Source organism: Quercus lobata, chromosome 5 (genome assembly GCF_001633185.2).
Source record: "Quercus lobata isolate SW786 chromosome 5, ValleyOak3.0 Primary Assembly, whole genome shotgun sequence".
NCBI lineage: Eukaryota > Viridiplantae > Streptophyta > Magnoliopsida > Fagales > Fagaceae > Quercus > Quercus lobata.
The window spans coordinates 62,760,631-62,776,626 of record NC_044908.1 but is presented as its reverse complement, the minus strand read 5'-3'; the positions used below and the strand labels follow the sequence as shown (position 1 = coordinate 62,776,626).

The 15,996-nt window shown below is 36.3% G+C and overlaps 2 protein-coding genes across 2 annotated transcripts; one reads left to right on the top strand and one right to left on the bottom strand.

Moving 5' to 3' along the window:
* The first annotated feature begins 290 nt into the window (after nt 1-290).
* Nucleotides 291-6,895, top strand: LOC115992534 (probable RNA 3'-terminal phosphate cyclase-like protein). The gene is made up of 4 exons (XM_031116737.1): nt 291-1,010; nt 1,200-1,375; nt 1,752-1,965; nt 6,180-6,895. Exons 1-4 carry the CDS (start codon nt 474-476, stop codon nt 6,387-6,389), a joined length of 1,137 nt encoding a protein of 378 aa, XP_030972597.1. The 5' UTR covers nt 291-473; the 3' UTR covers nt 6,390-6,895.
* A 2,478-nt stretch (nt 6,896-9,373) lies between these two features.
* Nucleotides 9,374-14,187, bottom strand: LOC115988498. Its single transcript, XM_031112072.1, has 5 exons — nt 13,612-14,187; nt 12,655-12,867; nt 11,587-11,735; nt 11,430-11,498; nt 9,374-11,322 (listed from the first exon to the last, which is right to left on the bottom strand). Exons 1-5 carry the CDS (start codon nt 13,798-13,800, stop codon nt 9,810-9,812), a joined length of 2,133 nt encoding a protein of 710 aa, XP_030967932.1. The 5' UTR covers nt 13,801-14,187; the 3' UTR covers nt 9,374-9,809.
* Nucleotides 14,188-15,996: the final 1,809 nt, after the last annotated feature.

Here is a 15,996-nt window from a genome sequence, read left to right as displayed (position 1 = left end):
CTATGGTAACGCTCAGGTAGGATTGCCACATTAGCCGCTCCTATCCATTTTTTTCATCAAAAAAAAAAAAAAAAAAAAAAAAAAAAAAATCTAGGACCAAACCCACAACCAGCAGGCCCCCACAGTAGGTCTCTCCATCCAAGCCCTGTCTTGATGACCCAACCTATCCAAATGAGCCCATATACTTTCCAAGCCCAATCAACACCTAACACACCAAAGTAAGCTAAACCACAGGACCAAAGTCATGAAAGCCAGACACAAGTCCAGCCCTTAAAAACTCTCTAATGATCCAAAGCCCACACCCACACCCACACCCACCAAAGCCAATTCCGCTAACATACACTGTCACCAACCTTGGAGCGAAACGGGGTTTAGGGTTTTAGGTTTTATACTTTGTTTGTGCGGCTGAGCAGAGCAGAACCAGAACCATAACCAGAACCAAAGAAAGAGAGAGAGAAGAGCTAAAACCCAAAATGGGAAAACTTCAATACAAGAAGATGAAGGGAAGCTCGAACCTGAGACAAAGGCTAGTCCTTGCAACTCTCTCATCAACTCCTCTTCTGATCGAAGACATTCGAGCCGAACACACGCTCCCAGGTCTCCACCCCCACGAAATCTCCTTCCTCCGATTGCTCGAGAAGCTCTGCGACGATTGCTCCCTCATCATCAACGAAACCGGCACCAAGCTCAAGTACCAGCCGGGAACTATAATGGGTGGGACCCACGATCTTGTCCATGATTGTGCTCTCACTCGCTCCATCTCCTATTACTTGGAGCCTCTGCTTGTGCTCGCCTTGTTCTCCAAGAAACCTCTGACCATAACGCTTAGAGGAATTACCAACGATTCTAAGGACCCTTCTGTGGATACTTTTCGTTCCACCACTTTGCAGCTTTTGAAGCGTTTTGGGGTTCCCTCTGAAGGGTTGGACCTTAGAATAGTGAGCCGTGGCTCTGCTCCTCTTGGTGGTGGTGAAGTTATTTTGTCCATTCCGAGTGTTCATTGTTTAAATGTATGTGTTTCTTTTGGTGGGTTTGTGTTTATTTTCAATTGGGTATTCTTAATTTTTTCTAAATTTTTGTGATTTTTATTGTTTTTTGGGTGGGTTGGTGTTTATTTTCAATTGGGTATTCGTGGTTTTTCTAAATTTTTGTGTTTTTTTTTTATTGTTTTGGTTTGATTTGGTGTATATGTACTACAGGCAGTGAACTTGACAGATGTGGGAATGGTTAAGAGGATTAGAGGAGTTGCGTATTCAACCAGGGTGTCTTTCCAGTTTGACAATTCCATGATACATTCAGCTCGCGGTATCTTTAATCGATTTATCCCAGATGTTTACATCTTTTCTGATCACAAAAAAGGCCCAGCAGCTGGAAAGTACGTTTCTTTTTCATCTTTTTTTTTTTTTTTTTTTTTTAAATAATTATTGTTAGATGGTATTACTTGTTTAAATTCTCAAGCCTATAATTCCCTAGTGGTTTGTTTGGATAAAGGAATTGAAATTGAAGGATTTGGATTTCAATCTATGAAATGATAGATTTAGGGAGGGATTTGAGCTTTATTAATATGTGGATATTGATCAGGTGTAATCCATAATATGACAAGTGCTTTTGCTTGAACAAAATCTCTAAAACTCACTTCATTAAGCAACTTACAATAACAAGTGTCCCTCAAATCCCTTGATCCAACCTAGGCAGAGTTTGGCTTTCAAAATTTAGAGAATGATGATTTGATTTAATTTGATTGCTTGCAGCTCACCAGGTTATGGAATTTCACTGGTTGCTGAAACGAATGAAGGTTGCTATATCTCTGCTGATACTGCTATTTCTTATGGACGGACAGAAGAAACTGGTGAAATTGAAGAAGAGAAGAAAGAGTTGATGCCTCCAGAGGAGGTTGGCGAGCAAATTGCTTCTGTTCTACTAGGGGAGATCGAGCAAGGTGGAGTGGTCGATTCGACACACCAGGTTTGTCTTCTAAATAAAGTACCCGCTTTATTCTTCTTATTAGTTTTATCTTAATGTATTAGTAAGTTGTGTCTAGTTCATTGGACAAAGTTTTCCCTTATGTTTTTGCTAGTATAAGTAGAGTTTTGTTTTGTCTTTTGAGGTAAACATTTGGTTAAGATGTCTCTTTTGGGATATTTTTGGCACTAGAGTGCCACATAACTTTCTTTTGGATGCTGGCATAAGAGACCATGAATGGTGCTACTGCCTTAATGAGATACTTATTGTTTGCATTAAAATATAATTTGCACATGCACCCAATAAGTCTTGTCTAATTTAATTTATTTTTTATTTTTTATTTTTTTTTTCTGGTAATTTGCACATTTTCCCAATAAGTCTTGTCTCTTGAACTGATGAACACAACCGCCAGCCCATTTTTATTGGGGAGGTGCCATTTGAACTGAAGTTCATTGGCATATATTGGGAGAGGAATAATTGCACTTTTAATGGTGTGGAGCTGAAGATTTTGTTCGTGAGAGTTCTGTTTGAGTGGTTTTGCACTAAGAACATTCCGTTGTAGATTTTAAAGTCTCTCTTTCTTTTTGAGCCTAACTTTTTGAAATTGTGTCTTCAACTCATGATTTTAGGCTTAGGCAGCAAGGCTGATTTGACTTAGTTTTAACTTAGGTGCCACATTGAAACCATGACTCATGATTTCTGCCGAAAACAGAAACCATGACTCTTCATTTTGAAATCAGCTTGGCTTCAAAACCTGTATAGGCATTCAGAGCTTTAGAATCACAATGCAAAAATGAGAATTTGTTAGCAAAAAGCTGCAAATGCTCATAAACTCTTTCACCTGCTGAACAAAATTCCATTAATTTTGGGTGGCTTGCTTTGTTTGTGTGTGCTTGTAAGCTTAATATTTTAGTTTATGAAGGAAATGTCAAAATCCATGAGAAAAAGAGAATCAAATTATGGGATAAACAGGCATTGCTTTAGGCACACGAGCTTCTTTTTCTTCTTTGTGTGGATTTAAGACAAACTTTAATAGACCTTCATGGGATAATCTTAGATTCAACCTGCAATTTCAATCTGGGATGAATTCTTAATTTCAAGTGGCTGTAAGTTATAGATCATTCTTGGTGGTTATGACTATTCCAAACCACTGTCAAAATGAACAAGAAGTTCCTTAATATATAGAGCTGCACTCAGCCATAAAATCATGAAGTTCCAAATTTCCAATAAAGCTTGAGACTTGAAATTTTTTTTAGAGAAAAGTTGTGACATCCCAGATCTGTTTTGGATATTGTCCAAGTGTGTGTGTGATGAGTCCCACCCATCATTTTGTGGCACAGGGTTCCACTTTGATACAATATGTAACGACCTAAGGAAAAGTGCTAGTCACATCTATGCTATACCTCAAAAGGACTAATCACAATTGAGGTGAAGGATAACCAAATCTTGACTTAGTCTTACATTGCCTAAGGTAGGGGGAGGTCCTGAGCCTTATCCATGTAGCTAGTAAAGATTCTTAATGACACCCATCTCTAGTCTAGTCATCACCCTCCTCACAACTCTAGATCAAAAGTTAGCCCTTAAATCACTTTCTTTTCAGTAAACAAAAGAACATTAGCTGGCTACATGAATAATTCAATGTAATACTACAATCAATGGTGATGAAAACATCCACTTTCATAATTCAAGCACATGTGAGAATTCCAGACGTTGGTGCCTAATTGCAAGTGCAAGCCTCAAGCCAATAGGAGTGTCCAAATAGTGGAAAATATCTGTAAACTTCAATTAGAAACTTTACATTGTACAGATCAATGTATAGCAAATATATGAAGCTTGATGCAACAATAACTCAAACAGCTGGAAACAATGAAGAGAACACATCAAACAGAGCTATGTACTTCAATTAGAAAACTCTTTACACTTAACAGTGAACAGATGTATGTATAGGCTATAGCAGATGTACAAAGCTTAAAGGCGACCAAGACACAATGAGCAGGGAAAAAGGAAAAAAGAGAAACAATCACTAAGACCCTCAAAAAGTCCATTTAACTCCAATATCAAAGTAAAGTTTCAGAATACAGAATTTCTATATGGACATCCATTCTCTCTCTAAAAATGGCTCTTATTTAAGCAATCTTCATGGACTTTCTGGTTGAGGAGTTATGTCCTGGATAACTTGTAACCTGTTTTTCCTCATCAGTTTTCTGTTTTCCCTAGATGTAGAATCCCTTCCATTTGCCAGCACAGACGTACAGCCTTCAAAGTTCAAAGCCTTCTTTGGCAATGGTGTTGAACAGAAACAATCTGTTGATTGTGGCTTCTGTGCTGATCAAAACACAAAGAACTCCGTGCTGTTAGATTCCTTGGTGAAATAGCAAACCTAGTTGTAGAATGTCCATCTTTAAGATCAACTGATTCAAACTTGCTGCTTAAACTTATAATCTGGCTCTCTGGATAATGACTTTGACAAATTCAGTTGGACTTCAGATTTTCGTCATTCAATCCATCTTCACTATTCCAACCATCATAATACTCCATTAAATTTCTTCCACTTAATAATTCTTGTTCTTCTTCTGCAACCATATGATTTTCTGTGGTGGGTTGATGGAGACCATTTGATACACCAGGGCTATTCTTTCTGAAACATTCTTCTTCACATGTAGTCAATTTTTTATCGCGGCGTGAACCAGTAATTCCAGAACTCTGATCCCTCTCTCCATCAATGGAAGGTTCTAAAGATCTCACATGATCAACAACCGTTTGTGGTTCTACAGAACTTTAAGACTTAATTACTATCCCTTTGCAAATTTCTTTGTTTCATGATCCTCACAAGAAGCCCTTCTCCAGCTTTGATTAACAACATGCTGTGAATCATACTGTCACTGTAACTATCTTACCTCTTCTGGTCTACACTCATTATCCAGGGTTGTGATGCCAATTTTATCACTGAATCATCTTTCAATCTAGCCATATCTCTGCATGACCTCTTCCAGTCTCCATTAAGCAGTGAAGGTGAAGCTATTAAGGCTCCTTTAACATCTTGAATTTCCTGTGCTTGCACATTTTCAGTGGTTATAGTTGGCTCAATTGGAAGTTTGCGATTTGCACTGCAAACTATATTTTCTCCCCATATTTCCCTTCTCTGCTGTCCATTGCTAAATTCCCATGAACATCTTCTTGGTTGTGTAAGTGGAACGTTCAGATTTTTTCTAGTAGGAGTATGGGAAGAATATGTACTTTTGCAAGGGGTTGCTTCTGTTCCAGCTGAACCAGAAGAAATAGCTTAAGAGAACCCAAAAACTGTTATTAAGTGTAAGATGATCACAATTTTCTTGTAACAGTTCAATCCCTTCTTTAAATGGTTGAAGATATTGAAAATGGTAAACTTAAAAATGGCTTTAGTAAGAGCCCTAAAATACCCCCTTGCAATCTCCTTACAGAATTGAGCTATAGGAACCCTAGCTAGAGCCTCTTTCATTAGTGCCTGTGAAAATGTCTTTTGGTAAAGACAATCGTTCTACCATTGCTGTAGAAGTTGCTCTAATTCTGTATGTCATACAGAAGGTTTCCCTTATGCATTCTATTCAGAAAGGTTGTGCCCAAATGCACAAAGCTCCCACTTTTTATTAGTACCTAAACTCAACAGAATCTTGATTATTTTGTTTGAAAAAAATTTGATCCATCTGAATGTTGTTTCCTATCTTGGAATAATGTGGGTTTTACTTATCCAAAAATAATAATAATAACAGTGATTTCAAAACAAATGAATTCCCTTTTTGATGGATGGCTTATTTGTTTTTGTTTTTGTTTTGTAGTTTAAATTCTTCATTTTTTTTTTTCATTATTATATGACATTTTAATTACAAAACCAGGCTGAATATAATTCTCAGCAGCCAAAATGTATCAATGTTTTTCAAATGGACTGTTTCTTTCAAAATGCATTCTATTGCCAAAGTCTGAGCAGAATTGTTAAGGGTCTGAAAGCTTTTGTACAAGAGGAGTCAGTTTGCATTTTTGTTGACCCCTTGTACACTCCCTGTGTAAAAGGGTGTTCCTTCTTGATATCAATAAAACTTATTACTTATCAAAAGGAGTCAGTTTGCATTTGAATTTGAGAAGAAAAAAAAAAAAGGCATTCCGTTAAAGATAGGTTCCATTTTGCTATTATTGCAGTTTACCCTCCTCTAATTGTCTATACTTTTATGATTGCTTTGTAGGGTTTGTTATTCATTCTTTGTGCACTATGTCCACAAGATGTTTCAAAGGTTCGAGTAGGAAAGCTCTCACCATATGGAATAGAAACACTCAGACATATCAGAGATTTTCTTGGTGTTAAATTTGTTATTAAGCCAGATCCATCCACAGAGACAGTTATACTTAAGTGTGTTGGTTGCGGCTTGAAGAACCTTTCTAGAAAGGCCTCATGATGACAAACATGCAAGTGAGCAATTTCTAATATCAGCGATAAGTCTCCTGTAAGTCAAAGTGTTATCAAAGGGCCCCATACGCATAGAGTAGGAAAGAATTTGGCACGGCTTCATATGTTGTTTTGACTTGTAAACATAATGGTAACATGTAAACAGCAATACATGGTGAGAGGTTTTGGTGCTGTTCCATCATGTTCCAAACAAATTACTCTTTATTGGAAATCCTCCTTAAATGAATGTCTGTGGCACATGTTATAAATTTCAGTTGTCAAAGGTGATGAGGAATAGCGCCCCTGTAACCCTACTAGTACATGGATGGTTAATTATTGGTGTGATTTTTTGGTTTATTAAGTCATTCAAATTCAAACAAGAAAAATGAGTGAAACTATTTTTTTAGATAGTACCCATGTATCTGAAACTATACTACTTTCTATAATGATTCTAACATGTAATTGGAAGTTCCATACTTGTGCAGTTGTGCTTAAGTAGGAGTGAACTTTTGATCAGTTTGGTTTGCATGTAAAAGAAGACTCAATTTTATCTTATATTGATGTGTTGGTTTTCTGTTTTGCAATGTAAAACCTCTTTTCTTGCGCATCGTCGTTATTGAAAGAATAAACGTGTACAGAAATGTTTCTGGATAGTTTTTTATCAGTGCGGTTTGTGGAGAAGGTATTTTAAGCTGGGTCTATGCGTCTAGCCTCTCACAGCATGCGCAGTAAAAGCCGTTGCAAGAAATTTACATGGTTTTTGATACTCAAAAGTTGAAAAGTTGCATGGTAGGTTTTTTTTCTTAATCTCGTGGCTGGTAATGCCATGTACATGTTTTCCTCGATTCATGACCAGAGCTAATTGGTCAGATATTTCTCTAGCTGTTTCTTTTGGTTGCCTGTGTTGATCCTCATGATTTTCATTCTTGTTGAACCCATAATACCAACAAGTTGTACTAAGTTTAGCACAATTCATATTATTTAATTGATATCAATCCTATCTAAATATCAATTCTACATAATACACAGATATGGTGGGGGGGTCATGTATTTGTGATTTACTCCCCAGTTCCTAGGGGTGGATTCAATGGACCTTGCCTTGGTGAGGATACACGTCATCAAAAAGAAAGAAAGAAATAAGAGTATAGAATAACACATTGTGTGGATATGTACGATATAGGATTATGTAATTTTTCTATAAAACCGAAAAACTGCTCACATATTCCATCTATAGTTCCCCATTCTTCATCATGCATAACCACTAAGGCTCCTCCTCTTAGACTTATTCCAAATTCACTAGCGAGGTTGTGCATTTTTGCCTGGATTTAGGCTACTATGCTAAAAGAAAATGTTCAATTACAGGGTTAACTGACTCTCCTCCACATTCTGGCATTAACAGAGTAATGTAGGCCATTGATCCGAGTGTTTTTGTTTACTTTCCTATCATTCAGAAGACAAAACCAAACCTCCCTGTACTTAAAAGGCTCTCAACCTTCCAATTACCCACCACTTTTCGTTATTTTTTAACAAGTAATTAATATATAAGGGAAAATGTTCAATTGCTTGGAAAACTAATTCTCATTTGTATTCTGGCATTATAACAAATCAAAATAGGTCATATCCCAATTTAAGTTTATTTCCTGACATTCAAAACACAAAATCAAACCTCCCATACTTTGGATCAAATTGAAACTAATGTTTTCTATTAAAAATTATTTGAGGCCAATATGACCTAAGAGTTCAATCACATAAAGCCTTTTCAATAACTCTCTACATCAAAGAAAATTACAGAAATCATCAAAGCAGCACCCCCTCCCCCCTGCCACAAACCAGTTAGGTGATTAAAACTACGGGGGTATACGAGAGGAGACTAATTTCCACTCATCCTCAGCCTCTGTGAAACAACACAAATGTATCCTTTGGTAGAACAAGAAGTAATAACTCATATGAAATAGCTGAGAATATAAAACGGAGGTTTAAGTATCTAAGTTATCTTTAAGGTTAGCAGCCTTTTGACTAAACGATTCTTTTACTTTTACAAATTTGACACTTTCAAAGTCATTTAAGAAATTATGGTAATTTTAAAACCACAAATTTTGAACTTGAAACTGCGTCTTCAACTCATAATTTTAGGCTTAGGCAGCAAGGCTGATCTGACTTAGTTTCAACTTAGGTACCACGTTGAAACCATGACTTTCAACTCACAATTTTTGCCGAAAACAGAAACCATGACTCTAAGTTTGAAATCAGTTTGGCTTCAAAACCTGCATAGGCATTCAGAGCTTTAGAATCACAATGCAAAAATGAGAATTTGAGTGCAAAAAGCTGGAAATGCTCATGAACTCTTTTCACCTGCTGCACAAAACTTCCACTGATTTTTAGTGTCTTGCTTTAGTGTTTCTGTGTGCTTCTAAGCTTAATATATTAGTTTATGAAGGAAATTTCAAAATCCATGAGAAAAAGAGCCTTAAATTCTGGGATCAACAGGCGTTGTTTTAGGCACATGCACTTCTTTCTCCTTTGTGCGGGTTTTAGACAAACTTTAATGGACCTTCATGGGATGAAATCTTAAATTCAACCTGTAAATTCAACCTGTGATAAATTCTCATGTTCAACTGGCTCTGAGCTGTAGATCATTCTTGGTGGGTGTAGCTATTTCAACCTGTGATTTTTTTTTTTTAACAGAACAGTGTCTGTGTTCGTTCTCCCTAAACAACCCTCTTCCCTTCTCCTCTACCAATTCCTTCTTTTTTAGCCCTCCAGTCTAGTTATCACCCTCCTTGCAACTCTAGATCAAAATTTAGTTCTTGAATCAATTTCTTTTTGGAAAATAGAAAAATCTTATCTGCTACATGTTTAATTGTAATACTACAATCAATGGTGATGAAAATAGTTCATGAGAGTTCAAGCACATGCGAGAGTTCCAAAAGTTGGTGCCTAATTGCAAGTACAAGCCTTAAGCCAAAACGAGTGTCCAAATAGTGAAAATATCTGTAAACTTCAATTAGAAACTTTACATTGAAAAGATGAAAATGTTGCAAATATATGAAGCTTAATGAAGACAGATACATCAAACAGGGCTATATACATCAATTGGAAAACTCTTTACAGTAAACAGATGTATGTATAGACAATAGCAGATATACAAAGATGAACATGTAGCAAATATATGAAGCTTAATGAAGACACACACGTCGAACAGAGCTATATACATCAATTGGAAAACTCTTCACAGTAAACAGATGTATGTATAGACTGTAGCAGATATACAAAGCTTGAAGGCAACACAAACACAATGAGCAGGAAAAAAGGAATAAGGAATCACAGAGACCCTATTTTTAACTCCAACATCAAAGTAAAATTTTCAAAACACAGCAATTTCTATATGGAGATCCACTCTCTCTAAAACTGGTTCTTATTTCTGCGAGCTTCATGGACTTTCTGGAAGAGGAGTTATGTCCTGGAAAACCTGTAGCCTGTTTCTCCTTATCATTTTTTTGTTTCCCCTAGATATAGAATCCCTTCCATTTGCCTGCACAGACATACAGCCTTCAAAGTTCAAAGCCTTCTTTGGCAATGGTGATGAACAGAAATAATCTTTTGATTCTGGCTTCTGCTGCTGATCAAAACACAAAGAGCGCCTTGCTGCTAGATTCCTTGATGAAACAGAAACCCCAGATGATTCATCTTTAAGATCAAATGATTCAAACTTGCAGCTTAAACTTTTAATCTGGCTCTGTGGATAAGGACTTTGACCAATTAAGTTGGAATGCAGATTTTCATCATTGAATTCATCTTCACTATTCCAGCCATCATTATACTCCATTAAATTTATTCCACTTAATAATTCTTGTTCTTCTTCCTCAACCATATCTGCCCAGCTTTTCTTACAATTATCATGATCTGACTTTGGATTTTCTGTGGTAGGTTGATGGAGATCATCTGATATACCAAGGCTACTCTTTCTGAAACATTCTTCTCCACAAGTAGTCATTGTTTTCTCGCAGCCTGAAACAGAAGTTCCACAACTCTGATCCTTCTCTCCATAAATGGAAGGTTCTAATGTTCTTACGTGATCAACAACCATTGGTGGTTCTACAGCCACTTGAAGACTTAAATTACTATCTCCCAATGCAAATTTCTTTGTCTCACGATCCTCACAAAAATCCCTTCTCCAGCTTGGATTAACAACACGCTGTGAATCATACTCTGTAGCTGTTTCATCTTTAATTTGGGCATAACTATCGAACCTCCTCTGGTCTACACTCATTATGCAGGGTTGTGATGTAAAATTTATCACTGATTCATCTTTCAATTTGGCCAGATCTCTGCATGACCTTCTCCAGTCTCCATTAACAGGGGAAGGTGAAGCTAGTAAGTCTCCATTAACGTCTTGAATTGCCTGTGCTTGTACATTTTCAGTGGTTGTATATGGCTCAAATGACAGTTTGCGACTTGCACTGCGAACTGAATTTTCTCCCCAGATTTCCCTTCTCTGCTGTCCATTACTAAATCCCCATGAACATCTTCTCGGCTGTGTAAATGGAACATTCAGATTCTTTCTATTAGGAGTAGGGGAAGAGTATGTAATTTTGCAAGCAGGGGTTGCTTCTATTCCGGCTGAACCAACCCAATTTTCCTTCATTCTACAGCCCATGAATGCAGAACCAGAATACTGGCCTCCACCAGCAAAGCTATTAACTTCTTTTGAGTTTCTGTTGATGGGCAATGTGAAAGATACTTGCACTTGTGGCGCGAGTTCAGTCAACATCTGAAGAGCACGTTCATAGGACTTGGCATAAGACTCGTCCATTGGTCTATTTCCAGATGAAGCTCTTACAGCCTGAAGCAGAGATTTTGCTTCTGCAATCCTGTTCATGTGCAACAAGCAGATAGCCAAATTGCACTGCTTGTTCCTATCTGGCTCCAGAGAGAGAGCTTTTCTGAAAAAAAAAAAAGAAGGTATTCCAACGAATTAAAAGGAATATTTTCTTCGACAAATATATTGTTCTACATGTAGGTTTATAATTCAGAGAAGGGAAAAACTTACCTGTAATGTTCTTCGGCAGAACTATAATTTTTTTGCTGCAAGTAAGCCCAGGCCAAGTTCCCAAGTATTCTGCGTTGATAAGAGTACCAAAATCATGCAAGTGCCTTGGAATATATAACAAGTATGAAAGAAGAAAAATAAAATATGCAACATCCACCTTGAAATTTCCTGTTCGACAGTGATTTGAACCTTCTTCCCTTGAGACCTAGCTGTCTTTGCCCTCCTTCCACTAAAAGCTGTACCTTCTTCAATATGCTTCAGTTTGAGCTGAAGCATTTCAATCTCTTCTTCAACCCTTCCAGATCTCTGTAAAATATAAGAAATGCTTACATGCATGTTATTTATAATTGTTCAACAAAAGAACAATACATGACAGAAACAGCCTCATAGCAACTAGTTGATTTGTCTTCATACCAAAATATGTAACCAAAATTCTTGAACATAAAACTTACACAAAAACTCCTGGAATCTTGTTATCCATATACAAAAGTAATTTGATGCATACTAAATTAAATTTCCTGATGTTCTCTTTTTTACTAAAGAATCACCTGCAACTATATTGTTTCTTAAGAAATCACTCATTGAAGCAAACATCAGACTTGACTTTATGCATTCTCAAATGCTTGCATAATACCATAATTTGATTCCTACTCTAATATCTGAATAACATAGCTATTTTGGAAATTGAAGAGCCACTAGTTAATGAAGTCTTCACTAGAAGTACAGACACACACACACACAAAAGACTTGACGTTGTGCATGTATGTATGGCACCAATAATGTAAATTCTTACCATTTCCAGATATCAAAGGCAAGGAACAGCTTACCAACAAATTAAAATTCTTTCAGATGCCACATCAAACATGGTAATATGCATACATCAACATAGGCTGGTCTTGCCTCTGTCACTCTTAACATTTTACTATATGCTAAAACTTACACATGTTATTAAGAGTAAAACATTTTTTTGGACTATATATTTCAGCAAGGTCTTGTTAGGAGTAAACTAAATGAAATAAGACCTTTATATCAAAGTTCCCATCTCTACTGCAACAAGATCTAGTATCTTCTTATCCCTAAACCTTTATAGCTGATACAAGCATTTCACCCAACTAAGCTTTCTAAGGTAATGAAATATATGTAACTAGCTAAAATGGAAAATTACAAAGAATGGCAAGTAAAATATAGGTAACTATTTATTGGATAAAAGTGGTTTTAGTTTTACCTTGTAGAGTTCAACTAACACATTGTCAAGAGATTCCTGAGAATCATAAGAGCAGAGATGACGAAAAGATTTGATAGCCTCAATTGCCTCATCAGATCGATCCAGTTGTTTCATCACAATTGCCATGTCTTTCAAGGCACTATCAACCCGGTCCCCAGCATTTATGGCAGACCAGAACAGGGAAATTGCCTTACTTGGATCCTTGTCTATCAACTGTAGTTGGAAAACAAACATTTAATAACATATATACCAATACAGAATGGAAAATAACAACAATTCCAGATGGGTAATCTTCAAACAAGAAAATAATTACATTTTGATGGGAGAAAGGTCTGATCTCTAAATTATATACGATCGGCACACTTCAGAAAGATTTTCTTTGCCCATTCTTAAAATTTTTTGATAAATGTTTCGTTGACTACTACTTCTCTTTTCTCACAACATTTTTAAGATAAACTTCCATAACAAGATCCAAATAAAGTTTCTTTGTAAACAGAAGGAATCAGTTTGAGCTACAAAGGACAAATTTTTTTTTTTTTTTTTAAGTAGTTATACATGAAAGATCATATTAATCTAATCAATAAACTTCATATGCCACAAATTTCAGATAAGAAACAAAGAAAATAAATGAAAAATCTTTTAAAACAACAGGAACATGAAAATTAATTCAAGTCCGTACATCTGAAAGGATATTCCACGCCAATTAGACCAAAAACAAAAAAAATAAAAAACAACAACAACAACGGGGTACAGCTAAAACTACCAACAAAGGCATTCAAAATTTTACAAAAATTGAAAAATCTAGTTAATAAAAATTAATAACATTCAAGAACCAGGAAATTCAAAAAAGCAAGAGACCAAAGAAAATCCAAAGAGTGAAATTCAATTCAAAGAAATAAGAACCCATTAAAAAACCCATTAGTCTAAACCATATGAAAGCACAAAAAAATCTCCGACCTGAACATGTTTAGCCCTGACATAGGGAGAATCACCAGCAGGCACTTTATGTATAACATGGAAAGGATCACTTTCATTCGCAGGGGACGACCTCTTCCTCTCTGACATAGGCATCGCTGGCCTCGGCTTCCGTGCCAGCGGCGGCGTAGAAAAACCCCTCGCCGGAAAAATCTTCTTGTTGTTCCACATTGCCTTTTCTTAAATTTCAAACCTGGCAGTCACTTTCCCGAGAAAAATCGTCAAACCCTTTTCTTGAATTTCCAAGAAAATTGTCTTTTTCAGTTGTTGGAGGACCACTTTCTCTTTACGGATAACTTAGAGCATTCAGGAAGAGAGAGAGAGAGAGAGAGAGAGAGGGATCAGATTTTCTGAGGAGAATCTTTGAACCCGTTTCTTGAATTGAATAGTGAAGATTTGAGAGATGGGAAATGAATCTGTATGTTCTTGTGGTAAGGAAAACCACTTTCTTGAGGGGAAAATTTTCTGCTTTTGAAGATGGGTTTTCTGGGAATGTGTGAGAAAGTGAGAGAATTTTTTGAGAGAGAAAGTGAAGCAAAGTGTAGAAAGGTGAGGGGAAAGTGAGAGAGAGAAATTGAAAAGACTAGCCGTTTTATAATTTCTAGCCGTTGCCTCTTGGCACGGTTGCACGTGCGAGTTCCTTTGATATAGATGAATTAATTTTTTTTTTTTTAAATGACTGATTTTTCTTTCTAAATATCAATGTTCTTTTTTTTCACCGTTTTTTCTTTGTGATTTCAAAATACCAATTGATGGAAGAAGCATTTAAAATTTCTTTTGGTAAGTAATGAAAATAATTCAAATTTCTGTTCTGATTAGAAAAAAAAAAATTCAAATTTCCGTTCTTACGTTTTAAGAAATAAAAAGGGCTGCTTTATTTATTTATTTATTTTATTTGAGAAGAGGGTTGGTTCTTTGGTTTTCCTCTCAAATATTTTATTATATAGTTTTTTTTTTTGGCCCCAACATCTCATAATTTGTTTTTTTGTATTGGTATTTTAGTACTACTTTTTCTTTTTAAATTTCCCTCTATTTTAAGTTGTACGAGTATAACTAGTAACTAAGCCATTTTTGTTTGGGATTATAAATTCATTTTCTATTATTATTATATGTGTAATTTTTTTTTTTAGGACACATATACATGTAATATGACTAATCAATTTACAATTATAGAGTCACTTAATTATAATGCTACAATTAATTAAGCAAGACTAAAGTTTCTTCAAATTTTGTGAATTAATTAAGGAATTACTTATATTTCATGTAACTTGATAGTCTATCACTATAGTGAACTAGGCATATTAACTAAATATTTATTAACTAATTTGTTACTTTTATTGCCTTGTCAATAAAACATGAATGGTCAAAGATGAATTATTATTCAATTAAATAAGTTATTAAATATTAATTTTAAATTTTTTCATAACTTCCCTTAAAGATATTTCTAGTTTTGATATTACAAATTTTAGATTAATATTACAACTTTAAGGCCTGTAAGAACTCAATTTGTAACGACCTCAAATTGATTTATTAGGCTCGAACGTTAAAGGCCCAAACAATAAATTTGTAGAGAGTGGGCTGAAAGGCTAGGCCTTGGTTACCGGACAGTGGTTAGTCATGGTGTTCATGGTGGACGCTCAGAGGTGAACTAAGTTTGTCCGTGGACCTTGTCCATTGAGCTTAATGTTCTTATTATTCCTTTCACTTTTTGGGTACCATTGTTTCAGCCCCTTCTTTTGGCGCATGAATCCTTACATTATATAGTCATTCTCAGTTGATCCTGACCTACTATCTGTCAATCAGGCAAGCAACTACTCGAGTGCCTGTCCCATCAGCTACCTCCCTTCACTTTCTGTTAGTTGCAATAACTGAAGCCACACTATTCAGGGGTCTTTTCCCATCAATGTGGCTAGGACGTTTGTTGGCGCATTTAATGCGGAGGTGACGTCTTTTCCTTGAACCACTCCCACACTGTACCCCCGTGCGAGTCCCATTCTACTCGCCTTTTCTTCTGGGAGCACTTTGGAAGTTGCCTTTGATGACGTGTCGTTCTTCCCTTTTAGGCCTTGGGATGCCAAGGACAGGGTCATCCTCGGTTGCACCTCTAGGCCATTTGGACTTTCACTGCTTGTACTTGGCAACTACTCTCCTTGGCGCGAGCCTTGGGCCCTAATGGAAAGTGGGCCGGAACCACAAATTCTCTGGCCCCACAATAGCCCCTCAAAATCCTACTGTCCAGATCCTCGAACAGAGAGGAGGGTTTTGATGACATTAAGCCTCTGTCATAGCTTGTCAATCCTTGTCATCTATCAGTTTCAGAGACTCTTCATTTGCCCAAGACACATTCTTGGAGCCTTGGAAGGTGAA

Excerpts from the sequence above, each read along its gene's own strand:
- LOC115988498 (XM_031112072.1), bottom strand. The coding sequence starts at position 13,800 with ATGTGGAACAACAAGAAGATTTTTCCGGCGAGGGGTTTTTCTACGCCG. Across the intron at positions 11,499-11,586 it reads GTCGAACAGGAAATTTCAAG|AATACTTGGGAACTTGGCCT; the intron begins GTGGATGTTGCA and ends TTATCAACGCAG. Across the intron at positions 11,323-11,429 it reads TCTGCCGAAGAACATTACAG|AAAAGCTCTCTCTCTGGAGC; the intron begins GTAAGTTTTTCC and ends TTTTTTTTTCAG.
- LOC115992534 (XM_031116737.1), top strand. The coding sequence starts at position 474 with ATGGGAAAACTTCAATACAAGAAGATGAAGGGAAGCTCGAACCTGAGA. Across the intron at positions 1,376-1,751 it reads AAAGGCCCAGCAGCTGGAAA|CTCACCAGGTTATGGAATTT; the intron begins GTACGTTTCTTT and ends GATTGCTTGCAG. Across the intron at positions 1,966-6,179 it reads TGGTCGATTCGACACACCAG|GGTTTGTTATTCATTCTTTG; the intron begins GTTTGTCTTCTA and ends ATTGCTTTGTAG.